Source organism: Notothenia coriiceps, unplaced genomic scaffold, assembly GCF_000735185.1.
Source record: "Notothenia coriiceps isolate Sejong01 unplaced genomic scaffold, NC01 NC01_scaffold00037250, whole genome shotgun sequence".
In the NCBI taxonomy this organism is placed as follows: domain Eukaryota; kingdom Metazoa; phylum Chordata; class Actinopteri; order Perciformes; family Nototheniidae; genus Notothenia; species Notothenia coriiceps.
Window position 1 is genome coordinate 721,736 of NW_011369951.1, and position 13,265 is coordinate 735,000.

General features: G+C 37.0%; 2 protein-coding genes across 2 annotated transcripts; both read right to left on the reverse strand.

Annotated features, from left to right (window-relative positions):
- Positions 1 to 2,989: 2,989 nt before the first annotated feature.
- Positions 2,990 to 4,993, reverse strand: LOC104966623 (protein NATD1-like). Its single transcript, XM_010795820.1, has 3 exons — positions 4,753 to 4,993; positions 3,630 to 3,751; positions 2,990 to 3,555 (listed from the first exon to the last, which is right to left on the reverse strand). Exons 1-3 carry the CDS (start codon positions 4,904 to 4,906, stop codon positions 3,439 to 3,441), a joined length of 393 nt encoding a protein of 130 aa, XP_010794122.1. The 5' UTR covers positions 4,907 to 4,993; the 3' UTR covers positions 2,990 to 3,438.
- A 1,506-nt stretch (positions 4,994 to 6,499) lies between these two features.
- Positions 6,500 to 13,229, reverse strand: dhrs7ca (dehydrogenase/reductase (SDR family) member 7Ca). Its single transcript, XM_010795821.1, has 7 exons — positions 13,119 to 13,229; positions 11,285 to 11,462; positions 10,130 to 10,242; positions 9,371 to 9,581; positions 8,720 to 8,812; positions 7,966 to 8,115; positions 6,500 to 7,153 (listed from the first exon to the last, which is right to left on the reverse strand). Exons 2-7 carry the CDS (start codon positions 11,445 to 11,447, stop codon positions 6,948 to 6,950), a joined length of 936 nt encoding a protein of 311 aa, XP_010794123.1. The 5' UTR covers positions 11,448 to 11,462; positions 13,119 to 13,229; the 3' UTR covers positions 6,500 to 6,947.
- Positions 13,230 to 13,265: the final 36 nt, after the last annotated feature.

Sequence of the window (13,265 nt, forward strand, 5' to 3'; positions counted from 1 at the left end):
AATCTGATGTCCTGCCTGGTCGAAGAGTAGCAGATAATATTGATACCAGCAGGACACAGTGAAAGTGTCCACATTGCGGCCATCATTCTCTTCCCACATTGATCCTGCAGGGCTGCAGTAAGCCTCTTTATCTACAGATCAGTCATTTTGATGACTCGTCAATCTTAGTCAATACAATCTTAGTCAATACAATCTTAGTCAACGTTGTCTCTGACTTTCTATCACCTTGTTCTCTCTTTTACCAAAGTAAAGATAATCAATACGTCTTCCACAACCTTTGGAGATGCTGTAATACAATTGAACTAATTGTTTATTACACTGCTGGTGTCTCGTTTACTTGGCAGCAGTAGATTCGAGCAGTATGTGTTGTGCTTTTTAAAATGAGAATCCTTGTTAATGCACAAATGACTTTTTATTAATATATTTTAATATTACTATCTCTGGTTTCCACATGTTCTCAGGCCTTTGTGGGATGGTGGCCCACATGATGTTTACCACCATTTTCCAACTGGCTGTGGCGATGGGGCCAGAAGACTGGAGGCCAAAGACCTGGGACTACAGCTGGTCTTATGTGTAAGAACTTTCCTTATTTTTTCTGAAAACTGAAACGAATTTTTTTTTCCTTAAGAAATCATATATATATATAGATAGATATATATATATAGATCTATATATATATATATATATACAGTTGATTCTTTAAAATGCTTTTCAACAAAAAGAAGAAATCCAAGTTCTCTGTCACTTTTCTTGATAAAAATGCACAGTACCTGTAAATGTACCCTGTCTGTTTCCAAACCTCTCTGCAGTTTGGCGTGGGGCTCCTTCGGCACTTGTATGGGCTCTGCAGTGACGGCCCTCAATAGATACACAAAGACCATCGTAGAGTTCAAATACAAGCGGCGGAACATCGAGAAGAGCCTGCTGATCAAGCAGAAGATGCTGGAGCAGCAGCTCCCCGAGCAGATGTGGGACATGTACTTGACGGCCGTACCCGCTGAAGCCGAGCAGAAGCTGGAACTGCCGGTCAACGGCCACAAACCCTCCACAGGAACTACGTACATGGTGCAGATGGACGATGGAACAGAACACCAAGGAGAGGTGTACTGTTAAAGAGTCCCTGCCCCTGTGTCCCACTGGAACACTTTTCAGCGCTCATGTTCCAGATTGACTCTTGTTTCCTGGATTAACATTTCTAATACAGGAGTCTTTTTTGTTTTGTTGCCACACATCAAATGTGTGTGCTGTGAGGCCACAGCCCAGATTCTTTTTTTCTGTGAATAATGTTACATGGTCGGCTTTGATGTAACATGCATTTCATCAAATCTTTCCCTGCGATTCTATTTGTGGGAGGAAGGGAAGAGGGCTGCAATTTCATAGCCTTCACACTAATCTGTAACAAGCTGCTGCTGCTGCTGCGGCATGGATTATTTATGTTTTAACTTCAAAGATATTCTGCTTTTGGCCTTTTTTTTTTTTAAGTCAAGATGCATGGAAATGTTGGTCATGTGTTGTCCTCTGGGACAAGACTTAGTCACTTACTCAAAAGGCTGGACAGCGGTTCTGAGTGAGAACATATTGCACTATACGTCATTGATGGATTACTGGATGGTTACCATTTCTTGTTGGTCAATCAAAACATGCAAAACAAACACGAAGAGAGAAAATGACTACAAGACCCACAAAAATACCACCATAAAGCCAAGCAAAAAAGACAAAACAACTACAAACACACACAGCAAACCATACAGAAATGCACAAATAAAGCCATAAAAACATACAAAACAACCAAATAATACACAAAAAACAACCACAGAGACACACAAATCAATAACACGACAGAAAACCACAAAGACAAAGAAATGACTACATGACCCACAAAAAAGACCACCATAAAGCCAAGCAAAACAACCACTATCAGACACAAAATAAAAACCAGATGACAACAAAAAGAAAACAAAAAGACACAAACAAAAATCAAGGCACCCAACAACATCCAAAATAACTACTTAAGAACAAATAATGACCACAAAGACTACACACGTCAAGACGCAAAACGACTACCAAGACACACATATTACGAAGTCCCAAAAAGACACTACAGAGGATGCAGCAGCAGCTGTTTTGCACAAGCAGGCCTTTTATCATTGTCTAATAATCCATAAAATCCTGAGCAGAGGGTTTTTATGTCAACAGAAAGTAAGTCTTCTGTCTGCAGCCTGCGAGTGTTGTAAACCTATTCATCATGCGGCTCATATGGAGCGCAGAGGATCAGACGAGGATCGCTCATTAATGTATTAATGATCTCTCCTCTGGAGCCAAATTTACATGTTGTGCACATGCAGGGACACATATAAAAAGGTGAGGGCTTATTGATATCAAAAAGGCTTATTTATCAAGTGTTTGATGGTACGTATATGAACAATTTGCCTGTATGTATTTTTTCTAAATTAAAATTCCATGCTTTAGTTGTTATTGTAAAAAAAAAACTTACTTTGTCTCCAACAAAAATCTGTTGCTTTTACACACTTCATGTCAATGTAATGCAGATTTTCTAATTTCAGAAATAAATCTAACATTGACAGTTAAATAAGAGTATAAAGGAGTAAGACTGACATCTAATGGAATAAAAGTATATTGTCTTTTGAGCGTACTTGAAATATGCAAGATTTGTTTGTATTTTACAGAAATGCATTTATGTATAATTTGATTATAAAGTATAGGTATTATTGAAGATGCAAAAGGTAAAGACTTAGAGTATCCAAATGTATTACTCAAATACAGTACATTATTAACTGTACTTATTTACATTTCTCCATTGGTTTAGTTTTTTGCAGTTTTTTGCCCTCACGTATTATATTATCTTGTGATACAGAGTACTTAATAACAACTATATATAGATATTTATTTATATCTATACTTGTTTTGATTGGCTCTATCAATACTGACAAAGTAACCTATCCAGCAAATAATCCACCAGATACCATAATACTCAGAAAATCATGTTTAATCGTCAACAAATGCATATTCTTTAAGAGTTGTTGCTAAATTTTAGCAGAATTTTACTGAAGAGTGACAACTACATTACAAGCATTTTTAAAATGATATTCAGCACCCATTGTTCTGCATCAGAGACACAAAGTGTTAATTATTTTTGCAGAAATTATTAAAAAAAATCAAACATTATGCCTGGCTAACATTTGCATTTATTTGTCCAAATATTCAATAATTAATAAATATGAATACTTAGTGAGAAACTATGAATTAACTAATTAAAGATGACAACATATTAAAAAGTGCTTTCTGGTATGAAAAATCAATTTACATAATTCAGGTTGTCGAACGACAATTTACAATTTGAAATATCTATTCAGATTATTTTTGACTGATTTTGGTTAAAGATAATTTGAGATAGCATCACTGGCAATCTGGCTGCAGTCAAGGGATCACAAGTTCTTTATAAGTTTCCATCGGGTGATCCTCGATGTATTTCTTTATATACCAGCAGGAGATGTGAGCCTTGAGCTGTTCTTCAACCAGGAAGTCCATGGCAGCCTGTAAAAGAAGTATTCAATATGTTAAATACAGCTTTGTAGACCCTGCACATGCCTGCATGAAGCTTAAGTTACCTGTGACAGCAATGCAGCAACACCTTGGCCCCTAAATGTCTCTGGAACATACGTTGACATTAAGTCCACTTCCTTCTCTCCAGTGAATTTGTAGTGCAGCACTGCACACTCTGCATGGCCGCCTGGGGAAACAGGAGGAGAGAGACTCAGTGTTTAGTTAAAATGACTCGGATCAGAAAAAGGACCCTTAAAAAGAGAATTAAACATGTGAATCCAACTGTTTACTTATTTACTTTTACTATAGAATTTATTGATTTAGCTCATATTTTCTTGAATTCTAATTGGGTGAGGGACATGAGGTGAAAGTGAAATTCTATGAGTCCAAAAAAAGCCTTTTGCTTGCCCATTTGATAGACGTCCATGACCAATTTTGCCAGAAAAAAAAGAAATAGTATGAAAACTTGAATGAAAAAAATTATGTAAGCCTAAATAAGAAAACACATGAATATTTGGTGAAAGTGTCTCGTTATTTTCGAACAACTAATTCATTTTCTTGGGACACTGTGATGATTTTTGGGAAGTTTATTTTTATTTTGAGATAGTGAAGTAATTATTTAGGGAAGAAATGTGTCATAATTTAAAACACAGTTTTTATTATTGTGGGGAAACTAGTCTCAGTTTCATTATAAAGATGTACAGGCTCGTCTTTTAATCACATTGGCGTAAATTGTCTTCCATAAAACTCCCTCCGCAAATAGCTACTTTTAAGTGTACCCTTCTAGACGGCTTCAGCGCTTCTACTGTTACTTACTAGCCAACAATATGCTGAAATGTGTCACCTTTGCTAATGATATATATGCCGAACTGTTAGGTGGATATAAGCACATCATAACAATTACAAATCGTACATATCGGCTGCGAAACGTTTACCATTGACAAAGTTACAGTAAATTCCCTTGTTTTTAGATTATGTTTCGCTTGGTGTTATTGTCTGACAAAAACGAAACTGTTAATATAAATGGAAAATTGAACTCATTATCTTGAAAGAAATACAAGTTTAATCTAACGGTGAACTAATCAATCGCATCGATGTATGTGTTCTAGTAGGCCGCGAGTAGACGCCGGGCTCTCTTACAGTATTTCCCCGGGCTGAGGAGATTCATGCTCGGGTATATGTGCTTACCTGCCCCGCTGCCCGGGGTGACGGTGAAGCGCCGGTTCTGTCGGTCGTGCTCCACCGATAAACTGCAGCCGGAGCTTAACGCCCTGAAGGCAGTCTGTGGACCCTTAATTTGGAGGTTTAACGAGTTGAGTCTGGAGAAGATTTTAAATGCCATTCATAGCCTACACTAAAAAGACACGTATAATAACTAAGCAGCATGTAATAGTGGTTGTTGTAAAGAAAGACCACAAGGGGGCGCCACATGCTAGAAAAAGATAATGATTAATTTATCCATAACCTTTCTTTGATCTCCACTTTACAAAACAAACAGAGGTTATTAAAATGCAATTACATATATATTGTTTTATTAACGTTAATGTGTTTAATTGTTTTATTTATTTACATAATCTATACAACAATATATAACACTCATACTAGTAATACTATTAATACTTCTTTAAAAAGGATGAATGATAGTAAAACACCATTTTAAACTTCCAATATTAAAGTCCTACATTTGTGGACAAAAAAACTTGGATATTCTCTAAGATTAAAAATGATAATCTTTTAGAAAAAATATCACAAGCAAAACCCTACATTTGGTAGAATTTTTTTAAAAAATATATTCTTTGATTTCTAAAGTTTATTAAGGTTTGTCAGGGGAAAACTTTGCTTAACTTCGCAATAAACTGAAAAATAAATTTCAAATAATTTCCAATCAAAAATGAAATAAAACAATTAGAGAACAACATGACAAGGGTTTACACAAACATACTTTAATTTGTATTTTAAATCCACTAAAACAAGTACAGATACATTTCTTATAATTTACTTTTTGATTTAAATGTTCCACCATGGCAATACTACTCATATTAAAATGTAAATTATAGTGATTTTTTTTTTTACAGTGAAATAATACAAATAGTAAACTCATGACTTAACCCTGACATCATGGATAACTTCTGGCCCATCTCCCCTTTCTGTCAGAACTATCAACCAACTACAACGACCTGTCCAAACCATTTTCCAATCTTGTTCCCATTCACAATACAGCACAGAAACAGCCCTCCTCAGAGTCACCGACAACATGCTACTCTCCAATTTTCTGGACACCACAGCATCCTTATCCTGCAGAAGCTTACTGCAGCTTTCAACCACACCATTCTTCTCTCTGGTCTTGAATCGTCCCTCAGCATCACCTCTCCTTCCCTCCCAAGGCATCCCTCAGGGTTGGGTGCTTGATCCTCTCCTCTTCATTCTCTACCTCCTAGATAGACCTTGGCAATATCATACGCCAACATGGCCTCTTAAGCTTTTTCCATTTAACCCTCTCCCGTCTCATCAACTGCCTTACATAAATTAATCTGTGGATGCAATCCAACTTCCTCAAACTCAACTGTGATAAATCTGAAATGCTTATCATTGCTTTAGTTCCCCACACCAAAACTCAAATCAAAACTCCGGCTAACCATTACAAATTCAACTCTCGCTTCCAACAAATTCACAAGTCATTTTTGGCATCAACCAGATCGCTAGAACCTCCTTTTTATCCAGCTCAAAACCATAGCACGTCTCAGTGACTGCACCAATCTATCTTTGTTAAAACCACAACTTGTAATTCACATTCTGAACGGTTTTAATACGATAATATTGTATTTTTTTTATGATGTATGATAATGTAAATTGAGTACATAATCTGATGACATCACAATATAACATCATAAAAAGATAAAGATAATTGGACAAAACCAGGAAGGAAAATAAAAGATAACATGAGACAAAACTTTATTTGTAAATGTCAGTCATTTGAATAATTAGGTTGACAGTATTGATACATTATTTAAATGTAGTTAGAACATACTAAGTGTGGTAAGTTTTACTGGAAGACAATTATTTTTCAGGGAAAAACTGGTAATTCAACATCAAATTCAGTAAGTGTCTTTTGGATTGCAGCCTGTTCTATTTTCATTTTACAATTTTAAAATAAAATGTCTGTCAATACACACTAGCATGGTTTAGATGCTATCGTCAATGAAGCCAAATCTTAATTGTAGCTGAAAATATTTATTTATGGGGGGAAAAAAAATGTTAGATTATTTTTTGTTTTTCTGCATAGTGAAATGTGGGACTGCCATTGTTAAAACATGACTCCCATTTCCACCGGTTTGTTACACCTTCAGCGGTAAATCTCATGTCATATTTTCTTTGCTACAGCTCTACATGTTCTCAGAGGCCTCGGCGTGCTTCACTCCTGCAGCCATCACGGCGAAGAACACGTTGGGGAAGAAGGACCTGGCGTAGACAGCCATCTTTGGGAGCGAGGGAGCGATCAGGACCTCTTTCCTCTTGTTGCTCAGTGTCTTCACGATCTCAGTCGCTGCCTCTTCTGGAGTGACGCCCAGAGGCTTCTTACTGTACAACACTGCAAAATATCAAATAATACATTATTGAAATTGCCAGTATATTGCAGCACCCATACTTAATAATACATAGTCTCACCATAAGTAACTTAACTACAGTTTAAATTTAACTATAAATCTTTATTTGTACATTTTTGTTGTATACAGGTGGTGGAATTCAATTAAGGGGGCCATATTATGCTCTTTTTTAGGTTCATATTTATTTTTGGTGGCTCTACTGTGACATGTCTCCATGCTTTAATGTTCAAAAAGCTCTTTATTTTTCTCATACTGCCTGTGCTGCAGCACCTCTTTTCAACCTCTGTCTGAAACCAGGGGCGGACTGGCCATTGGTTGACAATTGACTAGCGGTATCGAGTTGGGCCGGGCTGATTTGTAGTCCCAGTCCGCCCCTGTCTGAAACCAGAGCGCCCAGTCTGCTCTGATTGGTTAGCTGGCCGGCTTTGTTGTGATTGGTCAACCGCTTAGAGATGTCACGCCCCTTAGCCTATCAAGAACAATGTGTTGGCTAATAGAAGCGCAAGTTTTGCGTATAGTTATGTCACTATGTTACAGAAGTAAACAAAGGAGTCCAATGGCATTTCAGGCAGGGGGGGAGAAGCTCCCTCTGGAGGAAACTTTGGGATTGTAGCCTTTGCAGACCATTTACATGCACTAAAACCTATACAAAACACTACAGGAAAGGGAAACCCCCAAAAAGCAAAGTACATTTACTTAAATGCAAGATTGGTCTAATATTTTACATTTTGAAAGAAATATTTTCTGTTCAATATATCATTACAAATAATGGCTTTTTCCCTCTGATTTTCCTCACATGAGCAGATGGATTTGGAGGGTATCTCTGCCTCTTCGATCGATGCAGAGATGAAGGTGTGGTTGATGGTGCTGACGGAGATGCCATACTCCTCCACCTCAGATCTCAGGCTGTCAAAGAAGGCCTGGACGGCATGTTTAGAGGCTGAGTCTGGTCAAAATCACAAAGGGAAAGATCTTTAAACCCACAACCATTTTTAGTTTTTACTCATTTTTAAGTACTAATACAATAATTCAAGCAAAAACAAGGAGAACATTATATTTCCATAATTATGAAAGCATTTGCCAGACTTAATTAAATGTGAAATGTTAAAATAGAATTTTCCTTTACCACTTACAAGCATACATTTGACGTAAATAAACTGAATAAATACAATAAAAATATTCAATTTTCACTCCTAGCATGGGAGTTCTCTAACAGACTGAAAATGGAAATGGCAAAAGCCTTTTGATAGTGAGATTAACTCGAAATTTCTACCATATACTGAAAACTCTGTATTTGCTAATGGGTCTATTGCTTGTTTTTGTTTTTATGGATATGTCAAATAACTAATGCCTTATTTCACTTTTTGTATTATTACATTTCATTGGGTCTAAATTAAGACCACACATTTCATGCTGCTACTATGTTTATTGACCGGGTTGAGTGAGTTATAATATAATGGTAGACTAATGGTGAGCAGTGCTTTCTGTGCAGTAGCACCAAGTATAATAATTGAAGAAAAGCATTTCCCTTCATAACGCTCTGAACTCACATGCCGTGCGGAAAGGCATGGCCAGCTTCCCCTGGATGCTGTTGACCAGCAGCAGGTGACCCGTCCTCCTGCAGATCATGGAGGGCAGCAAACCTGCAACACAAATATGTCAACACTGTGAACAACAAGAAGCAGAAGTGCAGTCAAAATGGGGGCTTGGCTAAGAAAAACTGTTAATATTCAATAACCTTTTTACATCCCTTGACTAAAATAAAGTTAACATTTAGTATAGGCCTATAGGATAATCAAATATAAAATCCAAAAAAAGTGCAAATTCACAAGCTATCAGCAAATAAAGAATACAAATAAAACACATTAAGGAATCAATATTATATTGTACATTATAATATCAAAATATACAATATTATTTTTGTAATTGCTCCTTCGCCATGAGCTTTTTTAGTAGTTTAGGTGTACAGTAGTTTCATGGTTATACATGTGTACCTTTAGTTAGATTTAAAAGCTTTACTTTAACGGGTGACAGAGTACTTCTCCACTATTGGTACTTTAACTAATGTAAAAGGTCTGAACACTTTTTCTGCTGATACACACTACACCAAACTTGACCAGTGCTATATGAAGTCCTGCCCAGCCTTTACAACAACACACTATGTCATACTTTAACATACTAATTGTGTCTCCATCTTCTACCTTTGGCGAGCGTGGCCGGTCCGAAGTAGTTGTTGTCCATCAGCAGCTTGTCCATCTCCAAAGACACGCTCTGTGCTGGCGCCTTCACCTTCAAGCTGCTGTTCAGGATGACGATGTCCAGGCAGCCGTAACACTCCAGGATCTCTGCGATCACGTCCGGCAGGCTGTCCATGTCTCCAAAGTCCAGCAGCACCAGTTTGGATGGAAACGTCTGAGAAACAGAGATGAACACGGACTTTACTTCATCCCTTTTTTGGTACTTTACACTTTTACTCAACTAAATGTATATGCTTACTTTATGTCTTCATTAAAACAAAGACCATTCATAACCTTACAAGAAAGAGAAGAAAGGGGCTTATACCAGATTTTTTGCTATTTCAAACTGCAGTTCCAGTTACAAACAAAACAATCAACACAAGAGTTAAAGAGGCCCTATTTGTTTACTTCCATAACATAATGACATCAGTACATAACACTTGTGCTTCTATTAGCTAAGCTAGCTCTCCAACACATTGTACATGATAGGATAAGGGGCGGGACTTCTCTAAGCAGTGGACCAATCACAACCGAGCCGGCAAGCTAGCCAGACTGGGCTCTGGTTTCAGATGGTGAAACCAGGCAGTATGAGAAAAATAAAGACCTTTTTGAACATTAAAGCATGTAGACAGGTCCCAGTAGAGGAATACAATACACATATGAACCTGTAAATGAGCATAGTATGACTTATTTCATATAAAAAGTGTCTGTTTTAGTACTTACCAAAGTTGGGTCTGAGGCATTTGCCAAATCATCTTCAAGCTCTTCCAGTTTCTCCCAGCTCTTCCCACAGAGGATGAGCCTCGCTCCGCCTTTGTGAAACACATCTGCACATTCTGCATTGATAGAGCAGAGACACTACAGGTGAACAGGGTAACACATTTAACATAGATATCACTATGACATTTCACAAGTTGATGACTTACATTAAGTTAATATTAGAGGTATCAGAATCAAGTTTACTGCCAGGCACGTTTACACATAATAATAAATAGTAATAATAATAATAATAATACATTTGATTTATATAGCACACTTTAAAGACAAACGTCATTTCAAGGTGCTTCACAAAGCTACAGTATAAGGAAAAATAAGTAAAAAGATATCTAAAGGAGCATATTGGATAAAATATGACAATATAAAATGAATTTGTTTTGGTGTATGGTGATGCAAACATGAACAATCGAAGAACATGTGTTGTAAGAGTAGGTCCAAAATATAACAGGGGTATATTAAATATCAAGTTTAGGTATGCAAATGAAGCATTACCTTCTAAATGATGCGTGACATTTCCATTCATTTTCAGAAAAGTAATCTGACCATTGAACATTTTGTTGACAAATTACAGTCAAAGGTTTTTACAGAGGGGGTTTTAGATATATCTTATAATCCCTGGATATATCAAAACAATTCTGAAAACAACCATAAAAATTCATTTCAGACCCTTTTTAGTTTTATGACAATTAGGGTCTCTGATTAATAAACAAGGCCTTTGGTAAAAACCTTCATAATATGGATAAAAATATCACTGGAAAGGTTGGTTTATTCAAATGCTAGTGAAGTGGAGAAAACTCATTTTGAGAAAACAGCCTTAAAGATACTGTATTGTGAAAGTCATACATTGTGTACACAATACAGGTGAATACGCAAATTAGGCATTATCTAATAATTGTGTGATTTTAGGACACAAAAAAAGTTATTAAAATAATCTCCTAAATGTTTTTTTTGTTCAACTAGTCTGAAAGAAGATATGTTATGGATACAAAATATCTCCAAATCTCAAACTTCTCTTTACCAATACATTAGACTCCAAGACTTTAGAGTCTCGCAAAAAAAGACGAATTCAAACAAATCTTTAATACAAACGACGCATGTTACCTTTTCCAAGCCCAGATAAGGCGTCGGTTATGACCACCACTTTATTGCGTACAGATGTTTTGGACAATAGACCCACGACCGTGCTGTAGAGATAGAACAACCCAGCTGTCAGCACCACCACACATGGCACCAGCAGGACAGTGGTGGTCCACACCGGGTCCATCTCCTGGAGGAATTGCTGGAAAACGTTTTATTTCCTATTTAATATGCAGAACTTCAATAAAACAAGAACGCATATATCTTTGTCATTGCTAGCACATAATATTGAATGAGTTTGACACTCTGGGAATTCCGCTTATTTGCTTTCCGGTGGAAAGTTAGAATAAGCTTTCGTTGTTAAAGCATGTTTTGGGTTTTTGTCATACTTTTAAGATGTGAAATGGCTTTTCTCATGATGCAGATGAGATGGGATGGAGCGTCAACGACCGTGAAGGATCTAATGAACATGATTTACATGATAAAAAGGAGCGTGTCCTACCCAAAAGCTCTCCGGCTCCGTAACATTGGACTCCATCTCACCTGTTACAACCATTTTTAAATGTAACTACTCTTACAACTCTGAAATAAAAACAGAGAAGACAGTTTTAAACCACGATCTTACATTAATCATGAAAGCAAAAGCCTACTGGATTTGCAAACACAAACTATTTAAATTCTAAACATTTGCAATCTACAGGCAGTAAGTGCTTCATAAGGTACAATTACAATTCCAAATGTTAAAACTGAAAAAGTAATTTGTGTGGGGGCAGGTGGAGAAAGCAGGATTCAAGTATTTGTTTTGAATTTTAAAATTCTACTTTTTACTGACTTTTTCCAAAGATCAAAAGGAGGCGTGTGGTGCAGTGGGTTGTGTGTTGGTGTTCGGATCAGGGGGTCACAGGTTCAAACCCCACTGCAGTCAGCATGTCGTTGTGTCCCTGGGCAAGACACTTCACCCCAAATTGCTCCAGTGGGGATTGTCCACAGTATTGAGTATGTAAGTACAAGTGACATGTAATGTAATCAAAGCCTCTGTCTGATGTGCCAGTTTAAAGTCCATCAACATTTGAGACAAACAAACACAAACCAAACATGAAGATACAAAAATTAAAAATTAAATGACTACAAAGGGCCACAAAAACTAACTTCAAAAGATAGAAATTACTACAAAACAATCAAAACAACAACAACAAAATGACCACAAACACAAAATGACTACAAGGCCAACAAATGACACAAACTGTCCAGAAAGACAAACCAAACAACAACAAAAAACCACAAAATAACTACAAAGAAAAACAACATGGCCAATAAAAAGACACAAAATGACCACAAAGCGACGCAAAACAACCTTATGTGTCTACAAGGTTTTGGGGACTTCTGTTTAAATTAAAGGTTATTTTAGAGAGTGAATCTTTATATCTTGACATCAAGTGTAATCTGTTAGAAACTCCTTGACGAGGCCAGTTAATTGTCATCAGATCATAAAGACGGGCACTCACGCGTTCCAGATTTGTCCAACAGGGAATTTTGGTTTAGGTTTACCCTTCCAAGCACCGGCTGCTGGTCTAAATATAAACTGTGCTTGAAATAGATACTGTATCTCACACAAAGGCAAAATGCCATAGAGTTGTATTCACATTATTCCACGGCAGAGATACGTTAACACAATTACAAACTAACCAGAAAATAAGGAAATGGAAGACTTTGTGTTGCAACAGCTGTGCAGAATCAAATCCAAGATTAAACCAGTAGAAAATGTGTGTTGGCAATTAGCTCAGATAGATAAACGTAAGCTGGTCGTGTAGCTGACCTTGATCCTTCAAGAAGAAATGAATTATCTGCCAACACTTACTGCTTCTCAGGCTTCTGTAGGTCTTCTGGGTTGTATACCTCTGCAGCTCACTCACACAGCTCCTCCAACATGACAGTCTGCAGGCTGCCACAGCAATACTTTGGGATTTGAGCTCTTTTAATAGCAGCACAGCTGAGTCAGTTATTT